The sequence below is a fragment of the Hypomesus nipponensis genome, chromosome 19, assembly GCF_054491055.1.
Source record: "Hypomesus nipponensis isolate SF chromosome 19, ASM5449105v1, whole genome shotgun sequence".
Classification (NCBI taxonomy): Eukaryota; Metazoa; Chordata; class Actinopteri; order Osmeriformes; family Osmeridae; genus Hypomesus; species Hypomesus nipponensis.
In genome coordinates this window covers 14,913,051-14,938,695 of record NC_140379.1, presented here as the reverse complement: position 1 = coordinate 14,938,695, position 25,645 = coordinate 14,913,051, and the positions used below count along the sequence as shown (strand labels likewise).

The window sequence follows — 25,645 nt, the reverse complement described above, 5'->3', positions numbered from 1 at the left end:
ACATCACACGCCATTGTGCTACAAAGTTTGTCTGCTAGCATGTTGTGCTAGCTAGCCATTTAAGCAGCCGTGCTCTTTACAGTCATTAGTTAAGACAAAGGCATGCAAATGTTCCATGGCTCTTCTTCATTGGCTCCTTGCATAGGCCTGGCGTGCGTGTGTGCGTGTTTGTGTGTGTCTTTTGACCCGTGTAAGCTTGACCACATGATTCACCCAACACAGATAAGGCCAGACATCTTTCATGGCCTCGCCGGTAAGAGCGAGTTGGCTGCCAGGTCTCCTTGTTTACATATGCCTAGTGTTACCTATAGTTCAGATTTGGGAGTAGGCCTCTATTTACACACAAGGAATGCTGAGCACAGAATCATTTTTATACAGGATAAATGTGTTACATCTTCAATTTTCCCAACAAGGTAATATTTTACAACACAGTGCTGCCATCTCATGCCATCTCATTTCCAGTGTGTCACAAATGGCTGAGGAAGGCCAGACATATTGTAAAAAGCACAACATGACCTCACAACCTGTTTTGTAAACGACCACCATTTTCAAAGAAATTTTACAAATGACATTTTTGTTCTCTTTCTACGGGCTACAAGAAGGTCAGCATGAATGAGCCCCCACACTCTCTAGCTCCCATGTCGCTGCACTTCAGTACCTCTGTCCAGTCCTTATCAAATGGCATGGGGCATTTGATAATGCTAACAAAAATTGATTTATTCTTCATCAAGATGGTTGTGAGTTTTTTTTCTGGCTGTAGTTCATATCCACCACAAGCTCCAGTTCATCCTCAACTTTCATATTACATTTACAGTAATAGTCTATTCAGCACAAACATGTTTTTAATTAATGTATACGTTGATTATACAAGAAATGTGAAAACCATCTCACAGAAAGGCATTTGCAGTTTTGTTGCTTTTGAAAGAACTATGGAAAGCAGTTTCTAAATTACAACTTAGCCTGTGTTAAAATCAAATCAAATGTACAAGTATATCCCTTTTACAAGCAATATCACAGAGGGCTTCACATACGCCCATAGAACTCCCCCACAACCAACCTAAACCCTCAAGGAAGACAAGGAAAAACTCCCCCAAAAAACGAATTTCAGTAAAAATGGAATAAACCTTGGGAGGAGCAATTTGGTTAGGGATCCACTCCTCTAGAGACGGTTGGTGAATGAGAGGTTCAGAACACAGGCTAAACATAGTCATACATCAAGAAAAGTGCCAATGGGTGTTGATACACAAAAGTATAAAGTTCCACTCAGGTCAGAGTTGGCGAATGTCAGTTTAAACAGTGGTAGACACAGGGCTGGGGTCATGTGATCGGCGCAGCATCACAGGTCAGCCAGGTAGATTGACAGAAAGCGAAGGGACCAGGAACACCCTGTTGTCTGTCAATGGAGACTGATGTCCACTTGGCGACTAGGTCCAATGTTGGCAGACCGTGATAGACTGATGTCCACTGGCGAACAGTTCCAATGTTGGCAGACTGGCGACCAGGCAGATGTTGACAGCTCAACACCCCACACCACAGGGGAGGTGTGGAGGCTGGTGTGGAGGGGGACAGAGCAAGCAGGAATTAGAGAATGCAAAGGAGCAACTAACAGTTACAATAACTGTAAAGGTGAGGTCCCCACCGGTCAAGTGTGAATTAATGCAGCAGTTTAGCAGACAAGAAAGGGTATTTGATCTTAGCCCTAGACACCAAGAAAGCACCAGCCCACCAAAATTGTAACATGAAATCTGTTCCAGGGAAGGGAAGCTCTAAATAAGACTGCCATGTCCTCCGTAGTCTCCAACCAGCAACAGAAACAATACCAGTAACAATCGAGTTGACTTAATTTGTCAATTCAAGTTATATGATACCCATGCAGACATAACGATGCTTGATTTGTAATGACATTTTAAACTAAACAAGCACACACACAAACTTTAGCAGCCGTAAAACTGACTAAACAGAAAGGTTTTATATAGCTTTGAATGTCGAAACAGTGTCAACCTTTAAACAGGGAGTTTGTTCCAGAGAAGAGGTGCTCTATATGAGAACACCCTGCCCGCAACGTTTTTTTTGTTGATTTTGGGAACCACTCGATAGCCAGCATCTTGGGATCATACTATCCTTATTGGATGATAGGGTGCTAGGATACCAGACAAGTAAGGCAATGTTAATCCACATAGAGATTTGTAGGTTAGGAGTAGGATTTTGAAATCAGCTCTGGCTTGGATTGGGAGCCAGTGTAGGGAGGCGAGAGTAGATGTAATATGGTCGTATTTTCTGGTGTGACAGTGTTGGTTCATTTAGGAGGGACTTAGAAGATCCAAGTGACTGTGGACCAGGATAAAGCAGTGACATCATAACCATAGCCAGACATGTCTTGGTTTATGACTTTGACTGCTGCATTCCAGTTGTGTGACTTATTCTTGGAAATACCACAAGGGCACCTTGAGTACAGGTTATATAGGCAATTTCTCTCCGTCCACCTTCGCGTTTCATTAATTCTCCAGTGACTCAAGGACCGCATTCCCAGGACAACACTCAACAGGTTGTGTAATTGCATGTGGCGTCGAGTGCAGGCTGGGAATCCTAGATTGGGTTTTGCAAAGTGCAGGGGAGTTCATTGTGTGCTGCATCTTTCCGATGAGAGATGAGAATACAGAGTTTACCCTTAGGGTTCTGTGTCCCCTTTAGAGGGGAATACATTCCATGTGTTTCTTTCACCACACTATTCGGTGACCCAAATGTGTTCATACTTCCTCTGTGTTTTCTCATTGGTCTAGTAATAACTGGTTGTATTAAAGCACAGTCCCTTGAGTAGCACTGTTGTGTGAAAAACAGTGCCGCCCCAAAGGTTTTGATCATGCCCATACTTTGGTTTGTTTTGGTGCACACATATTACCACATTGTTTTCACATGCAAGTTAGCTGGAAGTACTCTTCCACTTGATGATGGAAATATTAGTTTCAGCTTTTGTCTTTTAGAAAATAGTTTGCTGTATTCCTCCATGCTAACATGGTATGAAAACCAAACTGGATGTTATTTATATACTTAGCATATTGCGAGGGAAATGGCACATTTTCAGAAGTGAATTTAAGCTTTCGAACATCATGCCATTATGAAGACGTCTTGCGCCAAAAAGCTTTCAAGCAATCAGTGTTCAACCAAAGCGGCGGAAATGTTTTTGATAGCAAATTCTGTATTTAAACTGGTTCTTTTTAGAACATTTACGTATTTTTATTTTTTCAGCTAGACAGAAATCTGGCCAATTTTACTGTTATATATATATATATTTTTTACATATAAGTGGTTAATGTGAAAGTACGTTCCCAGTCTGTCAACTGGAATGAAGTCTCAGAAAACATGTGCAACTCCACTTATGATACAGGAATAAAATAGCCTGACATTTCCCTGCCATTTGATTACCAACACTGGTTTCTCACCCTCAAGACAAATGTCAAAACATACATCTTTTCCAGACATGGTGATGGTTCATCAACAATGTCAAGTTCTGTATTTTCATAAATGATCTGAGCACATGGTGCTACATTGCATTTCTTTGAAACACTGACGTAATAGCTTCACCTTTACATGATATTTCATTGTTTACTTTATATACTCTCTGCAGTGTTACAGTATGATGCTGGGTAAATTGTCTTACACTCCTGTTTCCTGTTTCCTCTACCCAGTGTGACTTTGAGCCTTTCTTCTCTGAGATGAACTGTCCCTCCGCTCGGTTTAATGCCTTTTACTAAACACCATTCAGGTTGACTCCAGTAATACTCTTCCAGCCTTTACTCATGTTGTATGTTTGAATATGATTCTCCTCATCATTGTCTTTTGAGGCATGAGAACCACACTTAGTTTTCCAGTTGTGGATATACTGTAACACTCATCAACTTTTCAATGGGGTCATAGGAAGTCATATTGAAAATAATGAAAAATATGTAAAGAGATGCATGTGCGACCTCCATACATATGTAAAGGTCTCACAAATGAATTGATGAATACATTTATTATTAATGTAGGGCATCCTTTGTCAAAATGCCCTTACTTTTCAACAGAACATGACATTTATTTCAAAATGTGATAATTTCACCTGCTAATCTAAGGCATGTTTGGATTGCTTTGATATTACTTCCCAGATATTTGTTTATATTAATTTACCTGATATTAGTTTAACAGATTAAGTATGTGTACTGGAAGTAAGGTATGACAAAATTACTTTCAGTCTAATGTGCTAGTTCTGCATGCATGTGATTTAATCTTTAATTGTGGTTATGGTAAAGTTGTAGAGTAGAGTTTGCAAGGGTTTACTAGATTAAATCTTTGGACACTTTGAATGTAATTGCTGTTCATGTAGGCGTTGAGGAGATCATAGTTCCAGAAAGGTTGTTGGCAGTGTGTCCCAGGTATTGTGGATCAGATTGCTCGCTTTTCTTCAAGCTTCGCTGCACTGCTGTTTTCAGTATTTGACAGCTGACATGTAGCATATGGCTATACAAGGAGTCATGCAAAAGAGAGGGTTTAATTTGGATGCAAAGGCAATGTTAAGTAGATGTTGTGTAAGAGTACCACTTTGTGTGTCTTGGATATGCTTAAATGTGTTTCTATCTATTTCTTGAAACAAATTTAGCAACATAAGCAACTGGTCAGCGATATAGAAGATTACAAAATTAGTTCTACATCTGTGACAGTCCCAGGGGAATTTCTGACCTAATAACAAGCAGAATGTCATGGATGCATTGGTTTTCTTTTAAGAAAAAAATATGTTTGTTCTTGTTCTGCTCTCCCTATTTTTACACACACACACACACACACACACACACACACACACACACACACACACACACACACACACACACACACACACATGCGTTCTCATTCTCATTCAAACAAAACAACATGTATGTAAGAAAACACCAACATCCTTTAGAATGTCCTATAGACCACTAGTGACTATCACTGACTGTATGGCATATACAGTAGTTAGAAGCCTCAGAGATTCTTCCAGAATGAGGAGGTTGGCATGTTTAATTCAGTAAAGTTTATTCTGTTTATATCAGATTTATGATTTCCTACATTGTCAGTCCCCCAGACCTTTTATAAGGACACTGTTGTTAGTTTGTAAACCAATTTGATGGTAGTGAATATGTTCAATAAAGGTCATTTCAATGTCATTTTACAGATCTCTCTCCGAGAATAGTAAGAAATAGGTTGCACCACGGATTGATTCAAGATCCAACAAACACGACACACACATTGCACATGAATATTATTAGACAAATATACTTAGGCAAACACACACACATACACTTGCATGCTCTATCTACAAGCAGCATACAATATCCGTTTATTTGCTTTTAATTCTTTTCACATCACATTGTCAGTTTGATTGGCAGGTGGCAGAACATTTCAGGGTCTGTCTCCCTTGCTCCACGTGAAGCTGTCAGAGTTTGACTGGGATACACTCAGTCTGCAGGAGCAGGCTCAGACTCCCAGGTGGTTTGGTGCCTGTCTGCCTGTCTTGAAAGTGCTCTGCGTCTGCTGAAAGAGTCCTCCTGGACCTCTCCTGCCCGTCGTCTGAGGGTTTTACACCATTTCATCTCAAAAATGGAAATGTCATGGCTCAATACGTTTTCCTCACAATTGGAATCTGGGGCAATGGATTATTTAATAAATTCCTTGTTATAAGCTGTTGCACTTGTTGTTAATATTGCAATTGGGGATTTTCGTTTTGTCATCTTGAAAGCACAAGGGTGTGTTAGCACTGTTAGGTCTGAAAGGGATGGACCATAGAAGAGGAAGAGCAGAGGTCAGGGAGGAAGGGCCATCCTGTAAGTATTAGATGAAGTGGAAAGGATCAACAAGATGAAGCAGATTTGGCATCCATGTTGAACAATTTGTATTTTGTGCATGACATTTTGTGAGGTAGCAATTATGGTGTCCTAGATACAATCACTGATAAAATATGTTATAATGTTTGACTGGCAAGAATGGTTGGGTAGCCTTCGAACACTGTCCTGTCACAGTTCAGGAACAGAAAAAATAAAACAAAGAAAAGCGAGACTGTGTGCGGTGATCTGAATGGTTCCTTATTAAACCTATTATGATGATGTGGTAGATGATGGGTATGGTGAACTGAAGAGATCAAAACAGCTCATGACTGACCTCAACATGAGAGACACAAAGGCAGACAGATATCCAGTTTTTTTTTTTTTAACAACCGACCTATTAGAGCCAATAGCACTTTTTGTCTTCCCCTGCACATCTGAAGGCTTTAATTAATCCTTAGATAATAATTATCGACTTCCTCCTGCTTCTCACTGTGTTTGTCGACTGGAACCTCTTGATAGATCCGCTTATCCAGAGACCCTCGGGATTGTTTAGTTGGGTTAGCTGTGTACAGCATGCACACGTACTGTGTGTGAGTGTCTATGTGCTTCAGAAAGTGTGTGTTTGTCTGTGTGTGTGTGTTGGGTTGAAAGGCTGAGTGTGTGCAATTCTTGATGATTTTCTCTCTATTTGCAGGTACTTCATCGATCGACACACAGATCTGGAGAGGCAGTTCAATATCAACGTGGATGATGGAAAAATAACATTGGCTAAACCGTTGGACCGAGAGACAGATATGTGGCACAACATCACAGTAACTGCTACTGAAGTCCGTAAGTAATATTTCAAGTGGAAATCTTTACTCTATAATCGGCAGCATTATAATAACATGATAACCAGTCAGAAAACAAAGAACAGATGAGAAAAACCAGGGGTTCACTCTCAAAACATCTCATTGTACCAAAAGAGGGAGAAAACATCTCTTTTCATGGCTGCAAAGTAAACTGCAAACTATTAGCAAAATAGTCAAAAAGTCTGATATGATTTAACTGAATCAAGTTGCTCAGCAGTCAGTTTGTTTGTTTGAGCAAGTAGATGAAGACATTTCAAATAAGCCGTTTCAAGTCGAGCACAGAGTTGCTTGTTCCAATGCCAGCATCCATTACAGAAAAAAAGAACGTCTGTGATCCAGGAAACTGATGATACAAGATCTCCCAGGCAAAACCACCACAAACTCAAAACACAGCAAGCACATTGTTTCATGGGGCTGTACCTTAAGATTAAACTATATGAGATGTCTACACTATTGAAAGTAATGTTTACAAATGATGTATTATTATTATTTGTATTATTATTCGTGTTTGAATTGTCACACACAACAAAAGCAAACACATTTTTTCACATATAAAAAAAAAAAAAAAAGTGTATTTGATCTTCTTTTTGGGTAAATCAAAGGCTGCTATTTGAAAAGCAAGCATATTCATAGCACTGTTAGTGATGTCAATCTTTCTTCACATGTAACAAGTTTGTCTTTGCTCTGCATATTTAACTGTCTTCCATGCCCATGGCAAAGTGGCTGTGACTCAAGATAGCACTATTGCTGCACTTGACTCATAGGAAATATCCCAAATAAATAAGGGTGTTTGCTATTCTTCACGATGGCGCATGCCGATGGTGTCCGCTCTGGCGTGAAGCGGAAGAGATGTGTTCCCAGTCCTATTTCACCACCATTTGCCACCCAAACGTCGGGACGTTCTGCATCTTGCACCAGTTGACATCTGACTAATCAGATTCTATTTCCCCTCTGTCGCCGAACGAAAGTCACTTAAGCAGCGTACACAGAAAAGGCCAATCCCCTCTCTCCTGCCTACTCTGTCCATCTGTCACTGTCCATCAAACTGTCTTTTCCACTTTTCTTCTCGGTTTGTTTCCTTGCCTTGGTTCCTCTCCTGTGCAGTAAGCTGCTAGCCATATGCTGTATACTGGATGGGATTGGAGTTGTCAGAAAAGTGAGGATTGTTGAACTTCATGATGTTCCTCTCCCAGAGTCACATTAGTAATGTAGTACGTAAACTAATTATGTGTAAAACAATGTTTCTTGAAGCATCTAAATGTTTCAATCAAGCTATTCAATTTGTGTGATGGTTCCAAATTGTCTGAATGAAAACACACCGTAATAACTGCACAGCATGTCCTTACAGCTATAGTGTGCCAACTAGCTGGCAAGACCAAGTTCTATAGTTTACCTCCAGTGCCATCAGAATGGTTGAGATGTATCACTCTGAGGACCAAATTAAAAGATAATTGCTGTAAAAGTTAGTGGTTGCAACACTGATTAAATACAATCATTTACAGGGTCTCTCAAAAGGGACTGTCAATTACCGGCTATGAATAATTCCAATAAAAATATAATCTAATTAAATAGCCCTTTATTGTCTTTTTAGACTTTAGCTGCCATTGAAACATTAATATGCATGTTTTAACCCTCATGTATAAAACATGAGCGCTTACAGGGGATTTCAAAGCACTTTGAATGTGATTTTTTCTGGTCCCCAGAATCCTGTTTTGCATTCTTGATACCAGCTAAAACTCAGATTGATGTGGTGTCTCAACTGTCTCCGGGAATGAAATAAAGAAACACAAAAGTGAAATCTAGGTCATGGAATTTACCTGGGATTTAATTTGCTGCCGATGTGCACTGTCCAATTTTTTCCACTTACATCTGTATTATGCTCTCTCTCTTTCTCTCTCTCTCTGTCTCTCTCTCTCTCTCTCTCTCTCTCTCTCTCTCTCTCTCTCTCTCTCTCTCTCTCTCGCTCTCGCTCTCGCTCTCGCTCTCTTTCTCTATCAGGAAACCACAGTCAAATATCTAGGGCCATCGTAGCCATCCGGGTACAGGACATCAATGACAATGCCCCAGAGTTTGCTGCAGAATATGAGGCCTTCGTGTGTGAAAACAGCAAACCTGGCCAGGTAAGGAGAATTTATCAAGGCTGCCAGTGGCGTATCCCCCACCCCCCACTCCCCTCCACCACCCCCACACCCCCCAGTAATGATCAGCCACAGTGAATTATAGCCTATTTATTTCACAGGGAAAGTATAGAGAAGGGAGCGTGGCCTTCTTTTGAAACAGTCCTCCCCAGACACAATGTGTGGGACCATGGGGAATGAGAGCAGTCAGAAGTGATCAGAGTGGATCATAATTCAGGGCTGTCTTTCATGTCCTCTTCCAGATGGCACAATGCATCTCCAGCCAAAATTCCTGGACAAGTGCTTAGTAATCTCCTTCGCATCAATCCTATTTCATTCAGAGGGCTCGCTAACGTACAATGGGAATTGAAGAAAAAAGAGAGGACCAGTAGGGCTGAATTCTAATTTCCAATCAATCACAAAGACATACAGCTTAAAAAGACCCATGATGACAGATAAATAAATAGATCCAAGATGCTGAAAGTGTGCCAGATGAGACAGGTTCTCATACATAATCCTCTCAAACTTTTGGAATGAATGGGCCATATTTTTTATCTCAACTGTGCCAGTGTTACACTCAGACATGTTGTGATGGTGAAAAAATAACTGAGTAATGAATGACTTGGCTTTGCCCCAAAACCCTATTCTGTTCATTCTGTGTTTCTTTAGGTTATTCAAGTTCTTACTGCCATCGACAGAGACGACCCTGTGCAGGGACACTACTTTGAATATCGCCTCATCCCAGAGATGCTGAACAACCCAAACTTCACCATCAAAAACAACGGAGGTGAGGAGAAAGCGACAAAAACATACCACATTCTTTCAAACGTATTTTCCTCTTTTGTACACATCCTCGGGCATGGTTAGTCCAAACGAAGACAAAATCTGGTGGATTAGTGTAGCCTGTAGTTAGCAGATGTGCAATTGTCTGGACACCAGATATTCTTTACTCCCCAGTGCATTTTGAAAGAAAGCAAATGAGTGGCATCCAAATGGTGTTCTGGAATAGTCTTGAGGCTCAATGTAGGGTGACTTCCTGAGAGCTGCTGTAGTTTAGCAGATGGCGCTAAATGAGTTTGCTAAATACTGTGATTGGTTTAACAGCAGACTTGCTGGACTTCTTCTCTTACCCCTCCCCCGATTCCCTTCCTCAATCCCCTGCCTCCTCTCCATTACTTTGTGTGAAGAGCTTCACCCTGATGTTGCATAGTATTTTCAAAGAGCTCGAGGCAACAAGTCTTCATCTGGTACTTCCCGTCTGTTTGGATGCAAAGGCTGGAGGCTGTAGGCAGGAGGAACTGCTGTGTGTAGTTCCTAGGAGAAGGAACGTACGCATATGATAAAACTGGGACATCAAATGGATCTACCTTTTTTATTTATTTTTTATCTAAATCGAAACCTGCCACCATGGTAACAGGTATATTAGGTAAGCACCAAACACAATAAGATGCTGGAAACTTACCTTGGGTCAAGCTCTTTGCGAAAGAGAAAACAGGGAACATTCTTCTTAATTATGCCTGTTGATTATACCATACTATATTATTTATGTATACATTTTTTCTTTGTATAAGAGCTTCTCCCATAGACCCCCAGGACCCTCATAGAAGACAATGGAAAACTCTTTCTTATCCAAATTCCTAAAAATAAAACTGTTATTACCTGTGACACGTCTAGTTTGAAGGAGCAAGACCCAAGTATATTGGGTTAAACCCTGGTTCTTGGTGTAAACATGTACACACACTGTTTCAGGCATAAACAGCTCTCGGTGGGATGGTATATTGGATGTAAACCAGAACAGTTGAGTCAAGGAGTAGTGGTGTATTTGGAGCCCATACATGACTATTCAAAGCCTTTCTGAAGTGTCAATACTTCACAAGAGAGAAGTGAATCCTCCACCTCTCGTGTGGCTATTTCCATCTGTGCACAGCACAAGAAGCACAGGCACTCCAGGGAAGAGTCACGGCCCTTGTAAATCCGTACGCGTGTGTGTGTTTTGTGATGATGTGTCTAATTGTAACTGTGCTCTGGATGGAAAGTAGTCCACTCCCACAAGGGAACAGGGGTTAGGCAGTAGCTGCAGAAGAACCTGACCAACTGTTAAGGACCCTACCCATTGTATTTCTGTGTTAGTTAAAGTACTTAGGAAATTGCTGTTCTTCTGTTGACAATCAATGGACCATGCAGAAGGTTAGAGCGGGAAGCTAAATAGAGTTGCCACAACATTCAAGAAGGGATAAAATGGCATCTGGAAATACAGCTAATGAACACAGATTTCAGTTTAGTGAACTTATTTCATTCATGGTCTTATTGTTGTCTCTCATCTACGCAGACAATACCGTCAGCGTCTTGGCCAAGCACGACAATTTCCGACGACAGAAACAGGAAATGTACCTTCTACCTATCATCGTGACGGACAACGGGAACCCACCAATGAGCAGCACCAACACTTTGATCATCCGAGTCTGTGGATGCAGCAAGGAGGGAATTGTCCAGTCATGCAATGTTGAGGCCTACGTCCTGCCTATTGGTCTCAGCATGGGAGCTCTCATCGCCATTCTGGCCTGCATAATATTGCTTTTAGGTATGCCAGTTCAATGCAGATGTATTTACTTTGCCTGACCTGTAAGACAAAAGTTTACACCTATGGGAGGCACAGTTTATAGATAAAAAGCTGATCCAGGTCACATGCTTATTATGTCACTCATATTCACTTATTCACTTCACATACTCATATTCACTTATTTTGAATATGTGACTTGTACTGTCTACTTTCTGGACTATAACAGCGTAACATTGTCTGTTAGACTTTGCAAATGACATATTGTATTACTCTGTTTGATGGCAGTGATCGTGGTGCTGTTTGTGACACTGAGGCGACACAAGAATGAGCCTTTAATCATCAAAGATGACGAGGATGTGAGGGAGAACATAATCCGCTACGATGACGAGGGCGGCGGCGAGGAGGACACGGAGGCCTTCGACATTGCCACGCTGCAGAACCCCGACGGCATCAACGGATACCTTCCACGCAAAGACATCAAGCCAGACCTGCAGTTCATGCCTCGACAGGGCCAACATTCTGGCCCTAATGGCGTAGACGTGGACGAGTTCATCAACGTCCGACTTCACGAGGCCGACAACGACCCCACAGCCCCGCCTTATGACTCTATCCAAATCTATGGCTACGAGGGCCGGGGTTCCATCGCCGGGTCGCTAAGCTCCTTGGAGACGGCTTCGTCTGACTCGGACCAGAACTATGACTACCTCAGAGAATGGGGTCCACGTTTCAGAAGACTTGGGGAACTCTACTCCGTAGGGGAGAGCGACCGAGAGACTTGACCTTGCGATCTTAAGAGACCCCTTTGATTTTTTTGTCCACATACTTGTGTATTAATGCTAGGGGATGTGCCGGCTTTTAGAAACAGCTGTTTAAAAAAAGGGGGCCACCTTTTTGTATTCTTCTTAGGGTGAAGTAATAGCAGTCATCTACCACATCAAGCGCATTGTAATTGTTGAGACAAACTTAACAATGTTTATATTAAAAGATCTATGATTCTTGTGGAGTGTAACTTAGATTCCGTTGTGGAGTGTCTTGCAGTTTTTTGGGTGTTTTGTCATTTGCTGTGACTGCCAGAGGCATAAATATCCTGGAATTCTGGTATTCGTTTGATGAAACGTGACAAAGAGAAGTAGAGCAAGGTAATTTAGGGATGTTTGACAGCCAATCGGACCCACTGGAGGATGGACCACTGTGGCCACTGTACGAGAACATCTACTCCCAATTGGTCTCAGAGCAAGAACTACTACTTCTGATTGGGGACTGGAGCAACAACAGCTACTTGTGATTGGCTCATGTGTCTAATCTCTACACAATACCCAGTCAATCGAAGAAAAAAATATTAGGAAATGGAAAAAAAGCAATACTTGGTCTAAGTTACAATGTTGAATGTATGTCTGATTTGAGAAAGCAAAAAGACAACCACAAAAATATTGGCTTTAAGAATTTGTTTAGATATCATTTGATATGGTAACAGGTGGCTGCGTTTATAAACTATCTGAGCCGAAAGGCTTGCTTTCTACAACTATTTGTATTTACACGCTCCGGGTGTGGGTCGCAAGTGTTGTTAGCCTAAAAATGACTGAAGCAAAGACAAAAAAAGAATAATGTAGAAACTTTGAGGCCTTCTTTTTACAGAAGCAAGCATTATATACTGTTGTACTCTGTTTTTTGACAATGAACGTGTTGATTCTCATAATTGTTCTATGATTTTTTCTTTGTATACCTGTTCTGACATCATTTCTCTCCTGTGCTAAACCTCTTGAGTGTTTTTAACCATCCTCTCATGCAACTTTTCTTCCTGCCGTGAATACAGCCAAAACAGATCTTCAGATATTGTATTTAATGATTTCAGCATTTAAAGATAACTAATTACTGTACATTTGTGACACACAGATCATAATAGCTTTGTGGAGGAGGAAAATGTTATACATACCTACAGTGTGTAAACTGTATAATGTATCTATATTCAGTATACAGTTACTAATGGCCATTTAAGCACAATAGCTAGGATGATTTAAGCGTTATGGATATTGGACCCTTCTCAATGTTGCATTTATTTAATAAACCCTGATTTCATTAGCCCATAAAAATGATGATACCAATTCAGATACTTGTGTATTGTGCTTACACTGTATGATAGTAGATAAAAGATGACTTGTTCTGTATATAGAGTTACTGCTGACGTCCTTAGCTTTCATTGACGTGGTAGGTTTTGTCTATGCACGTTAGCTCTTGCACATGATGAGAATCAAAAATGGCACTACAGCTGCGTGCATACTCAATTTGTACTGATACAGTATTATGGCAGTTCTCAGTAGACTTACAATATATATGAAATAGTCTTACATGCAGATCATATTTTCTACTGTGCTTTAATGCTTATAAACGTGTATGTTTAATTATTTACTCCCTGTACTGTAATCTAAGATACCCTGTATTGTTTCCTACTTTGTGAAATATATTTTTATAAATATTGCTGAATGGATATTGTTTTCTTAAGTTCAAACATTTTCAGCAAATACTGGTATGCATCCAGGTGTGCATGTTTGACCGAGACAGGCTTTTACGTAACGTCTAAGGCCGTTTAAGACACGGAAAAACTCACTCTGCTTGATCTCTTCAGTTATCTGTTACGGTTACTTGACAATGCAATACATTAATATCTTCATAAAATCAAAGTACATGTAAAAACATATTTTTCTACAACCATAAAGCTTAGCTGTAACTATAGAAGCCTGCTTGTTGTAGTCCAGAATACTTTAGTATTTGTACAAATGCAGAATGAAGAAAACATTTCCAGCATACACATTATTGTAAGAGGAACAGCAGGTGTATAGATGGCCTAAATATCATATATCATAGGCATTAGTTTTGCACAGTTAGAAGCACTGTCTGCAAACAGAGTGATTAAGAAGGATTTGAAGCTGTAAGTTTAATGTTTGAGTGGTTACATCAGTTTCCTTATTGGATAGTTTGAAAAAGAACAAATACACCTTCAAGTCAAATTATGTCATAAAATTATTGAAGTTGTGAAATGAAGAAAAAATGACCCTGTGCTTTGGTGCTGTGTCAAGTCTACATGTGGTCTGCAAATTCCCAACTCTTTCCCAAGTCCTGTGTCTCCTTAGAGTCTCCCATTGGTTAAAACATTGCGGAATGTTCCACACAATTCTGTTCCATCAATAATTGATAACCATTCAAGTCTCATCAAAGATGGGAAATAGCAACCTTGCCAGTGCTTTATGTTTCATATTGTTTTATCACATCTCTAGAGATTTGGAGAAAAAAAGTTTATCATTGGGAAGGACTTGATTACATCAAGTAAACTTGGATCCATTGTCTGCTTGTGTGTTATGCACTAAGAATCATCTACCCCTCATTGTGTTACCAAACAAAAGAGAGGATTAGAGGCATGTCAGTTTTTCTGTTCTTTCATGAATCTTCAAAAATATATATATATTTATTTCTTGGAGACAGTTAATCCCATTGAAAGATTATACTTTACTTCAATCTTATCATCAGTCCTTTCATAATAAATAACAAAAGCTTTTGATCTTGTCAATTGCTTACTGCGGTTGAGTGAATATCTATGGTTTCTTCAAAAAAAAATACATGAACACACAAACACACATATTAATTTTTTTGCATCTAATCCTATTTAATAGTAATCCCCTCTCCAGACAATAACAAGGCGATAAATTTATATTCAAGTTTCCCACTGTACATGATGTCCAAGGGCCCACAAACTTTACACACCTTATTAAATCACAACATCCAAAACATGTGGATTTGTTTCTTCAAATCATTCATCAGTTATGATAAACTTAAAATGTGATTCTATCGATGTCTCATAAAAGTCCATCAAACAATGCTTTCAAGTTATTTTAGATGACTTTGATCCTTTGATTTAGCAAATAATAGAGAAAGCATTGATTGAGTTGAAGCACATACTATGTAAGTACATGCTTCAACTCTTCAATTCGTACGTGTACCACGTACACTAACATGCCAGAATATAACTGTCTGTTGATTTGTACAATATTTTGTATACAATTTGTAAATGAGTAACTGGACTAACAAACAATAAGAGGTTGCTGTGGAAACAAATCAACTATTCAGCTGGAGCTAAACAACTGACCCATTGTTTCATTTGACATTGCATAATCACAGTGTTTTACAATGTTACATTCTCAGGTGATGGAAGGTTGAGGTTGTTTGTTGTGATAAATAGTTTATTAACATGGTGGTACTGGTCAGGTATTGGGGAGTGTTAATTGACCTGCTCCTGTAATAAGCATTAATTTGCACTTTTATTGAATTATACAGTAGTGCACAGATAGTGTGCAGACCATCACTTGGCACTTTCTAGTAACTGTTGACTTATAGTGTTAGATGTTATGTGGCACTTACGAAATGCATTATTTTTACATCACTTTGGATGAAAATCTGCTAAATTAAATGGAAAAAAGTACATTTAAATTGTCACTTCCTTGGCAACTTCCAGATGTTCTGACTAAATTTTGACTGTGTATTTTCACAATGCTGTAGCTACAGTTGCTACTGTAGTATAAAACATGTGTACCATCTTTCCTATGCACCTACTATACCTCCCTGACTGCTCACTTTTGTCACTGTAAAAAAATATGATATATATATCTCTGAACCATACACCACTCTACTTGGGATTGGAAGTTTGGTGTTATGAGTTCAGAAAATGAACATTTGCATTATGATCTCTTCAAGCACTTATAATAGATATAGCTTGTGATGTTTAAACTGTAGAGATGTCAGACAGTTTGATCAAACTATATATATATTTTTTTTTTTGTAAAATTGCAAGGATGAGCAAGATTTTTGAAATTGGCAGAGAATCCAATTTCTCCAGGCACACTTCTTACATCACATAATAACCAGTTTAGACACATTACCCACTCCATGATTATCCCTGTCAGCTGGTGTTGACATAAAGTACAGCAAGAATTTCCTGATATACCTGGTACCACTATGCCAACATCCCAATGAATATGATGGAATCACAGAAACATAACAAGCAATGTTAACTGTCCTCCCACCAAACCACAGTGTGTGACACAACCCTTGCTGTGCAGAAAGCACACAATTTGTATTTATTTTCTTGTTTCTTCTCAGATTCCTGATGATACTTTGACATGGTGTCTTTAAAATAGTACTTTGTTAACCTGATGGAGTGTCTTAGCTTCAACCTGAAGGTGGCCTGGTTGGAATCAATATTTTCTGGTCAGAGTGCTTCATACCGCAGCACTTACTCCCTGTCTGCAGGCCTGGTAAAACCCTGAGTGTACTGTAGGAACATGGCCAATAACCACAGGACATTCCTGTTGTTGAGATGCCAGGTTAAAATGGTCACTACATTACCTTCACTGGAAGGACATGTAGTGCCTTATATTTGTGGAATTAAAGTTGACCTACTGTTAAGTGTATAACTGAAAGCTATACTATGTAATAATTACTCTCTTGCAAGAGTAAATACTACAGAAAATACAATGAAGAAAGCAGTACAGTACTATAACATACATACCACAGTACAATCATTATAGAACGTTCAGGCATGTGTTGTAAGCATAAAAAATAAACCTTCGTAATTCTTATCTGTCAACAACACAGTGTGAGCTATATCTGCATGTTGAGTTCTTTACTATTTAATGAGTTGCTCCAACTCCAGGTTTGGAGGTTAGCTGATCTATCTCCCTGGACTCAGATAGTGTCATGAATATTTCATGATCAATGTAAAGTCAATGAGGTCCTATACAAATCCACTAGAGAGCCTGGCCAATGAACAGGCGAGTGATCTCAAACAGTGTGGGATAAATATTGTATTTTCAAGACAAGAATGAAAAACAGCATCTGAGAAAGAATTGTGACATTTGAAGATGTTTCTTGTGTTTTCCACGAATGGAATTCTAGGTGGTGACAGGATAAATAAAAATATGCTCTACCACTCCTAAAGCTTTTTAGACAATAGACATTGTGCATAGTCAATGGGATATCTCAGACGCCATATATAACATCCTCTTAAAACATATATGGGACAACAGGACTCAACAAAGTCCACCCCTCCCACCCGTGCACCCCCCCACACCCCCCCTCCACACCCCTGCCCCACCCCCCCACCCCCCACACAGACCCCCCCCACTCACACACCCACACACACGTCAGCTAAGAAGAGGGTCCTCCTGAAAGGGTCCTCCTGCACAATATTAAACATTAAGATCTCTCTCTCTCTTTCTATCTTCATCTCTCTGTCTTGTCACATATGTGTTAGTGTGTTAGAGCTTTGATAGAAAAAACACCCCTGTGGCATTATTACATCACTAATCGTCAAAGTCCTGCAATTGTTGTGACTTTGTGTATTTTATCTGCAAATCACTATGTCCTAGTGTTCCCTTTCGAGTTGGTGTGACACAGGATAGATGATTATTGGCTCCTTGTACCCCTGCAGCGAGAGGGAGGTATTATAGCATTACAGGAAGAAAGGTTGTATTTTACATCTGATCATTAGCCTTTTCAGAACTAATTATGTCCCATGGGACCCCAAACTCTCCTCTCCTCTAATCTTCTCTCCTCTCCTATGCTCTGCTCTGATCTCATCTTCTCTTTTTCTCCTTCCTTCCTTCCTTCCTTCCTTCCTTCCTTCCTTCCTTCCTTCCTTCCTTCCTTCCTTCCTTCCTTCCTTCCTTCCTTCCTTCCTTCCTTCCTTCCTTCCTTCCTTCCTTCCTTCCTTCCTTCCTTCCTTCCTTCCCTCTACTCTCCTCTGCTCTCACCTTGTCATTCACAATCTAGCAGTGTGTGTGTATGTGTGCATAAGTGGGAAAGTGTGTGTGTGTGTGAGTGTATGAAAAACTGAAATAAGAGAGGGATAGTTTCCACTACGTTGATGCTTTTCTCCCTTGATTGTGCATCAGTCCTTGCCTATCTCTGAGGTGCAGATGGAAGTTAAAGCAGCTTGATTTCACCTCAGTCTGAAATTTGAATAAGATAGAGTTCATTCTTTTGATGCCATGGCTAAGAAGGTAGGGAGCCTCTCAGTTTCTCACTTATTTAATATGTCTTTCTATAAGAAACAGCAAGGGGGAAGATCCTGTAGAGATTATTTGCAAAGGTGGAGATTGTTGGATGATGTTCCTTCCTTAAGGTGATGTCCGCCTGGATGTTAGGTGTTCTTTAAAGAAAGGGGCGGGTTAGAACTTTATCTTACTGAGTCAGAGTGTTTACCAACAACATTAAAGTTTTATAGATCTAGGTAGATAAGGAATTAATTATGTTGTGTTCAGCTGTGGTGATGGACTGAGGCTCAGGAAGACTCACTGCTGGCCTGCAGCTCACCTCCATTCCATCATATTCCTTTAAAATGTATGAACTCAATTCTACATTCTACATTTTATGATTAGAGATAACAGGCTTTTGCAGTCAAGCTTGGTGACTAACCTGTGCACACATTCCCAACAAGGATTTGATTAATGCCTTCTATGCAGTTGTTTGCATTTGACCGACAGAATCACTATATACCTACATTAGACCTACATTACACCTACCTACATTTCAACCCTAACCACACCCCTCAACCTACAAATTGTTCAGCATTTTACTACATATATAAATTTCATTCCAAAAATAGATTAACTCGAGCGATTGATCTCGTGGACTGTAGATATAAACAACAGAAAAGGAACATGCCAAATCAGAGTCGAGAACAAGAAAAGAGGAAAGACAACAAAGAGAGATCAAGAAGCTTTTTGGGAGTCCATGCTTGCTTCCTAAACCGGAAGACCCCTCCTCCAAGGAGCTGTCAGTACCAGTGTGAACCAAAGCCATCAGACCTCCTTGGTTGCGGTCTGGTTGGTGTATCTCACCTCAGAAATCACCCCTAAAATCCTTCTCTTTAAACAGGAGTAAAACCTTCTCTCACACCATGCATTTGCAGACACAGTTCCAGAAAACCCACATAGACTGAGCTTTGTCTCTTTTTAATTGTATTCCTGGTGGCCCTCAAATTGCTCACTCTTAAATAGCGTAGCTCCCTGTGTAGCTGGATACTAACTGATTACTTGGATGGATTTAGACTGTGCTATAAATTGACATTGGAGCGCTAGGCAGTGGAGCAGAACTGAAGTGCACGTCCCTGATTAGATAAGTATGCAAAGTGCTTGTCTGTCTCTGACATGTGCTGTGCTTTAGTGCCCTCTCAGTGCAGGACCACTTGTCTTGGGGAAGGAAAGAAAGGATTCAACGGATGAAAATAATTCAAACCCAAGCACCCACAATTTAATTTAGAGGTTGGTGACTTGTCAGAAATTCCCAGCATGTCCGATGCCTCATTATTAAACAACACAATCATTGTAAAAGCTCTAGAATTTGTATTTTGGGGAACTAGTCTGCCAAGTTCCCAAAAACCTGTCTAGCAAAGCAGACAAATGCTATTTGATTAATTACCTAAATAATGTCATAGAGTGTAAACTCCCACAGTGTTCAGTCCATGTGCACAGCCATTGTAAAGACGACAGCATGGACAGGAAGAATAAGATTGTTTCCCCTTCATGCTTGATGATCAAACAATACAAGTGTTTTAGGAGAATGGATTAGAAACAGCAGTGTTGGGACTAAGCTGGAATGTTTACTCCAGCTTAAATGATGACATGACATAATAGAGATAAAGCTGTCTGTCTGTTTTAATTTTCTAAAGGAAAGAAACAGCCAATCATGACAGTTTTTCTTTTTCTGTGAGCCAACTCTTTATGTCTATGTTATTCTCTGTCTGCTCCCTTTCTAATTTAATGAGGTGAAACGGCCTTGTGTTGCAGTTTTTATGTGTTTCAATGATGTCAGCAAGTTCCCAACGCACCCATCTGAATTCAAATGAAAGATGTAAATATAAATCTTACTCTTAGCTGAGCAATTCCATTAAAACCCTATATTATTGAAATAAAGACAAAAACGTACAATGTGTAATTCAATTGTCTGTACTTAGTTCGTCATAGAGTGGGAGGAAAAAAACATATTCCATTTTCTTAATACCTAAGTTTTAAGTCTTCACTGAAAACCAAATTACTGTTCACATAAATGTATTATTGCATTAAACTTTACATCTGAAAAGGTTTTACTCCAGTGATTTTGCATGAATAAGATACTCCAAAGTAAAATCTAAGATATCATTCCAATCAGTGTTTCCAAAGCTAATGCACATTGATCAGTAGGTTTTCCTTGCACAAGCACATTTTTCCATTTGTAACATTCGGCAATGATTAAACTCAGGCATTCAGAAAGTGATGGTTAGGGTAATGGTTGGAGTTAGGGCTGGAGCTTCGACTGAAGTACACCACATTTATATAACAGCACAAAGGTACAACAATAAGGCTTGCACTTGGCTTGTAATTAGGCTTCCCATGAATTACAATCCATGCCCTTTTAAAATGTCTGCTGTCCCTAACCTACAGGACAGTGTCACCATGCATGACATTTGTTGTTTTACATGATGCTTTAACAAATCCATTTGTATGGTTAAAAAATCTCTTACTGGCACAAGCCTTTCCATGGTCTGTGCTTTAAAAAGGAAAATATGTTCTATTTTTCATCAACCCATTGACTTTAGGTTTACACTAACAGAAAGCACAAGTATAACAAAAAAGACTGCCTTTCACGGCCACAGCCGTGCCCCCTGTTGTTTTGGTTTTTCCCTGCCCTATTGTCTTCACCTGTGTCGTGTTCAGTGGTTTCAGTGTCGTTAGTTTCATTGTGTCCACCTGTGTCTTGTTTGGTTCTGTGTATTTAGGTTCCTGTTTTGTGTCCAGTCTTTGTCTTGTCATTTACCCCTGTTAACGTGAGTACCCTGTCTGTGTTCCTGTGTCGAGTAATAAACCCCCTTGTTCGACAATGTCTGCCGACTCTCCTGCATTTTGGTCCTACCCCACCACTCGCCGTGACACTGCCAGAATTAACTCAGGATCCTTTGGTCACAAGCACAGTTCTTTAAAGCCCTCCATCACCCCCACCTACCTGCCTTTTTCCTAATTAAATTCTTAGCAAAGTGTTCCAATACCGAATGCCAACAACAATAGCTGCATCCAAGCCAGTGAACAATACAGTGTATAACAGCGAGCTTAGATGCAGCTATCATTGCCATTACATTCTGTACACACATTGTTCATGTATTTATAGGCTATGTGAAGGAGGCATCTAATGTAATATTCAGACAAAATCAGATTTAACAGATACCATGTACCCTGAAAACATGAAACAGAAACAATATTTGTACGACCAATACTTCTAAAAACCATACAACCGGTCACTTTGATATTAATGACACCCTAGAATCACGAGTGAATAATGTGTAAATTGTATGCCGCTCCTATGATTCCTAGAAGTTATTTGTCCCAGTCTTGACTCCAGCGGTGCTGGTATTAGTGGACACATAGATCCTGACCTGGAGGAATGCCTCAGCCTTGCAGCAGGATCATTATTCCGATGGACGTACCCAGGGTTATAAATAGGCTCATAGAGTTCTTGGGCAGCACACTCTTTGTTGTCAGACTGTCCCTATTTGTCTTATTGATCTGAATATGTGTGGCCAACGCATCCATAAGAAGGACAGGTGGAGGGTTGTGTATCTCTTTTTTCAGCAAGTCTAGGGCAGTTGCACCAACCTTTCAGCACGGCTGAACTCTGAGTCGATGGATATTTGCTGCTGTTTTGTTTTACATAGCCTAAAATATCAAATACTCTACCGTAGGCCTTGTTGTGTCTCTACTGGGAAGAACATGAAAAGTTGAAGTCCAGGCACGATTGTAATATGATTTCAGGACCAGTGTTCTGGAAAAAAGGCATACTTGTTGTGAAATGTCCCGGCTGTCTGTGTGAGTTGGTAGATTCTGCAGTGTAGCGTGGGTCTCAGAGAGGTCTGGAATCACAGATGTGGTCTGCAGGGCTCCATGCTTTTAGCCCTCTGTCAGCATCTTTCTTCCACCTAGCATATGCGGAGCCTCAGCCTGGAATGCATCCATGAGGAAGAGAGCTGACCCTAGTCAGAATGAGAGGGAGGAAGGAAACATGAAAAAGAGACAGAAGTTGGGGGGAGGGGTGGATATAGATAGAGAGTGAAGGAGAGGTAGGATGGGGGGTGTAGTGGTAGAAAGGTAGATATACAGATGCAGCCTTTGATAGGTTTTGAATGTTGTCTCAAAGCCAAATCAAAGTACATTTACTTTCCTTGAATATTTCCTCTTTACACATCTTTGGAAGTCTAGAAAGCAATAGCAAGTTTATTCCATAAAAAGACTAATATCTGTAGTTGTTGGCCAATGTATTTAAACTGAAACTTGAACAGGTTAGTTTGCATCAAATACTGTATAGCATCAGTATCACAATAGGGCTCAGAATAGATGGTATGGATAAACACTAATATGTTGCTCCAAAGGCTGTTATGTTTTTTGTGAGAGTAGAAACGTAATAAAAAAGCACACATCTTGAATATAGTAGTCCAGAACTTAATGCTCAGAAGTCTAAAAAGGAGGCCTTGTTAAGCCCTCTAACATTCGTCTGTGGTTGGATTCCCCATGTACCAGCGCTGAGAGACTCAAGGGCCCATGGGATAGACAGGCAGAACTGGTGGGTGGGTAACTGGGTGACCTTTCCTCACACACCCCTCCCCCCTCCCCTGACTGAGCCTGTCCAGGAGCTCGGGCTCTGCTGGTATTTACATTAACATTTCAATAAATCAGGCCTGGTCACAGATAAAATATTCATTTGACCTTTCAGGCAAAACGACTTAAATGCTGTCATGTCATTTAACCTTAAAAATGTACAGAGCAGGACTCAGTGGCGGTGGTAGGCCTCATTACTGCCATGCTGCAGACAAAGCGAGCCTTTGCTAACTGACAGCTTTGTTGTGGCCAAGGACTGCACCATTGTTCTGTGTGAGAGCTGTTTCTGCTGCTCTTCCACACTGTAAATTTGGTTGGCACTTTTGACAATAAACAACGTGTTTCTTTTAATAAAAACCACACTTGCATTGTGTGTGTCTGTGTGTGCGAACGTAGATGCACACACAGACACACACACAGTCCACAAATCTAACCCCTCTAGAAACAAACAAAATAGATGCATGCCCTTTGGGAGCCATGGCAAATGAATACTGTTGACGGAACAATTAGCATTTTAAAGACAGAATAACCTTTACCCAATAAATCATCTTTATTACCCTGGACTTCCATTGTCACCCTGCCCCCGGACCTGTGTGCATGTGTGTGTGGGGGTGTGCATGTATGTGTGTGCGTGTGTGTGTGTAAGTGTGTGGGTCTGGTAGGTTGGGGGAGGGGGTGTGAACATGTGAAAGTGTGAATGCATGCGTTGGCCTATAGCTTGAAGCCTGAAGGGAGTGAGGATTCACTCACCCCCTGATTAAGCAGGTGCAAATGTAACAGACGTGGTCTTGCTCCGTCAGAGGTATACTGGCCTGATGTTCGACCCTCACTGGCTGACTTGCCAAGCGCGACCACTACCAGCTTTGCCGACAAAAAGCTAGCTTTTTGTTGATGCTGGTGGCCTGTTTACATACTTGAGGAGTGAGTTTAAACCGATACACACCTGCTACACAAACACACTGAAAACGCTGCCCAGATGCAGCTGGACTGGTCATCCCTTGACCCTCACACCACCTGGGATGTGCGCTGCACATTTTGGCTTTTCACGCAAACATACTGTATGTATGGGTCCTGTATAGCCTGATCTGATGATGTCTAGCAGATACTGGTTAGTTTGTTGCAAGTTTATTTAGATCATATTGTGAACAATACATCACAGTAACCCATAATTACATCATGGAATATTGAAGTAGTCCAGGACTTAAGACCTTGTGTGAATATTTCATGTTGATTCCCAGCACAACACGTCGAGTATTAGAGTATAAACAATAAAAGACAAGCAGTGGTTGCATTTATTTCCAGTGTTGTAAAGTATTTACATTTGTTTGGTTAGACTGCTAATTCAAGTAAATGTGTATACAGTACGTTTCTGAAAAGGTCCCAAAATAAATCGGTCCTTTAATGACTGTTTATTGCACCACAGTGCATTAATAATCGAGCTTACCAATATATTTTGTTATTTGGCATACATTTAAAGGCAAAAAAATATACATCGTATATTATCGAGGTTGGCAACAATTATAAAAACACTTTATAAAAACATTTCCTTGCATCTGTCTTTGTCCTTCTGTGTTTCTCTATTTTCGCACACTCTTTCACATTGTTTTATTTTTACTTTGCCTGTTGCTATACTTCTCTTTTTTCTCCATCCTTCCCTCTAACTCTGCTTGCCCTTTTAGGTGAGTCCCCCTGCAATCTCACGGGCAAGTGGAGCTTTTACTGAGGAAAGATAACTCTTCTGTAAAAGCTTGTGCTCCACCTACGTCTGGACAACATCTAGTAGAAGTATCTTGTCAGAACACTTCTGAAAGTATTGATTTTATCCACTGTGCCACCCCATATTTGGGGGGGGGGGGGGGGGTTATTTCATGTTTTACTAATTGGAAGCATAAAAAACAGCAGCATGAACCAAATACAGTAGTACGGACTGATGACATTGACTGTCCCCCAAACGCAGGGAGAGGCATACAGGCAGGATTCCAGAGATCAAAACATATTTAGGCTCAGAAAGCTTGCAGGTTATACTCACACATAGGGGAGTCTCAAGGACCCAACAAAGACTGACATAAGGAGCAGACATACATACACATCAGACCACACTAGACACAGGTGAAACAGATCACAGACAAGCTATCAAAACAGACACTCAAAAGACACAGGAGTCACAGAGAACACACGGAAACACCAGAGTGGGGCAAAACAAATGAACTCAAACCAGGGCACAGCTGTGGGCGTGACATTGACTTGTCCCTGTAAATGACGCAAACAGTAAAAGTGTTGAAAGTAACGTATTTATCACACAATTACAAATGGAGTGTTACATGAGTATATGTAAGGGATAATGCCCGACGAGGTGTCCAATATCATCTGATAACGGACGATGCGGAGGCGTGAACCGTCCGACGCGCAGCGTCTGCAGCCAATCAGAATCGAGTATTCACCCAGACCATGGTATAAAGGTCACTTAATTCTGGTGTCAAACATACATCGAAAGCATCACAATCAAGTGAGGGCTCAACACAAAGTAAATAAACAGCAGACCACCTAAGTCAGCCTTACTCACAGTATCCAGGCAAGTGTATCCCTCCATTTTCATCTTTCAACTGATCAC

The 25,645-nt window shown here is 40.4% G+C and overlaps 1 protein-coding gene across 1 annotated transcript in view; it reads left to right on the top strand.

Annotated features, from left to right (window-relative positions):
• cdh8 (cadherin 8) overlaps window positions 1-12,141 on the top strand; it is a 56,372-nt gene extending 44,231 nt beyond the window's left edge. The window contains exons 7-11 of the mRNA XM_084681825.1: window positions 6,529-6,665; window positions 8,684-8,805; window positions 9,472-9,589; window positions 11,132-11,383; window positions 11,648-12,141. Of these exons, the coding sequence (XP_084537951.1) occupies window positions 6,529-6,665; window positions 8,684-8,805; window positions 9,472-9,589; window positions 11,132-11,383; window positions 11,648-12,141 (1,123 nt within the window). The remainder of the gene's footprint in view (window positions 1-6,528; window positions 6,666-8,683; window positions 8,806-9,471; window positions 9,590-11,131; window positions 11,384-11,647) is intronic.
• The last annotated feature ends 13,504 nt before the right edge of the window (window positions 12,142-25,645 follow it).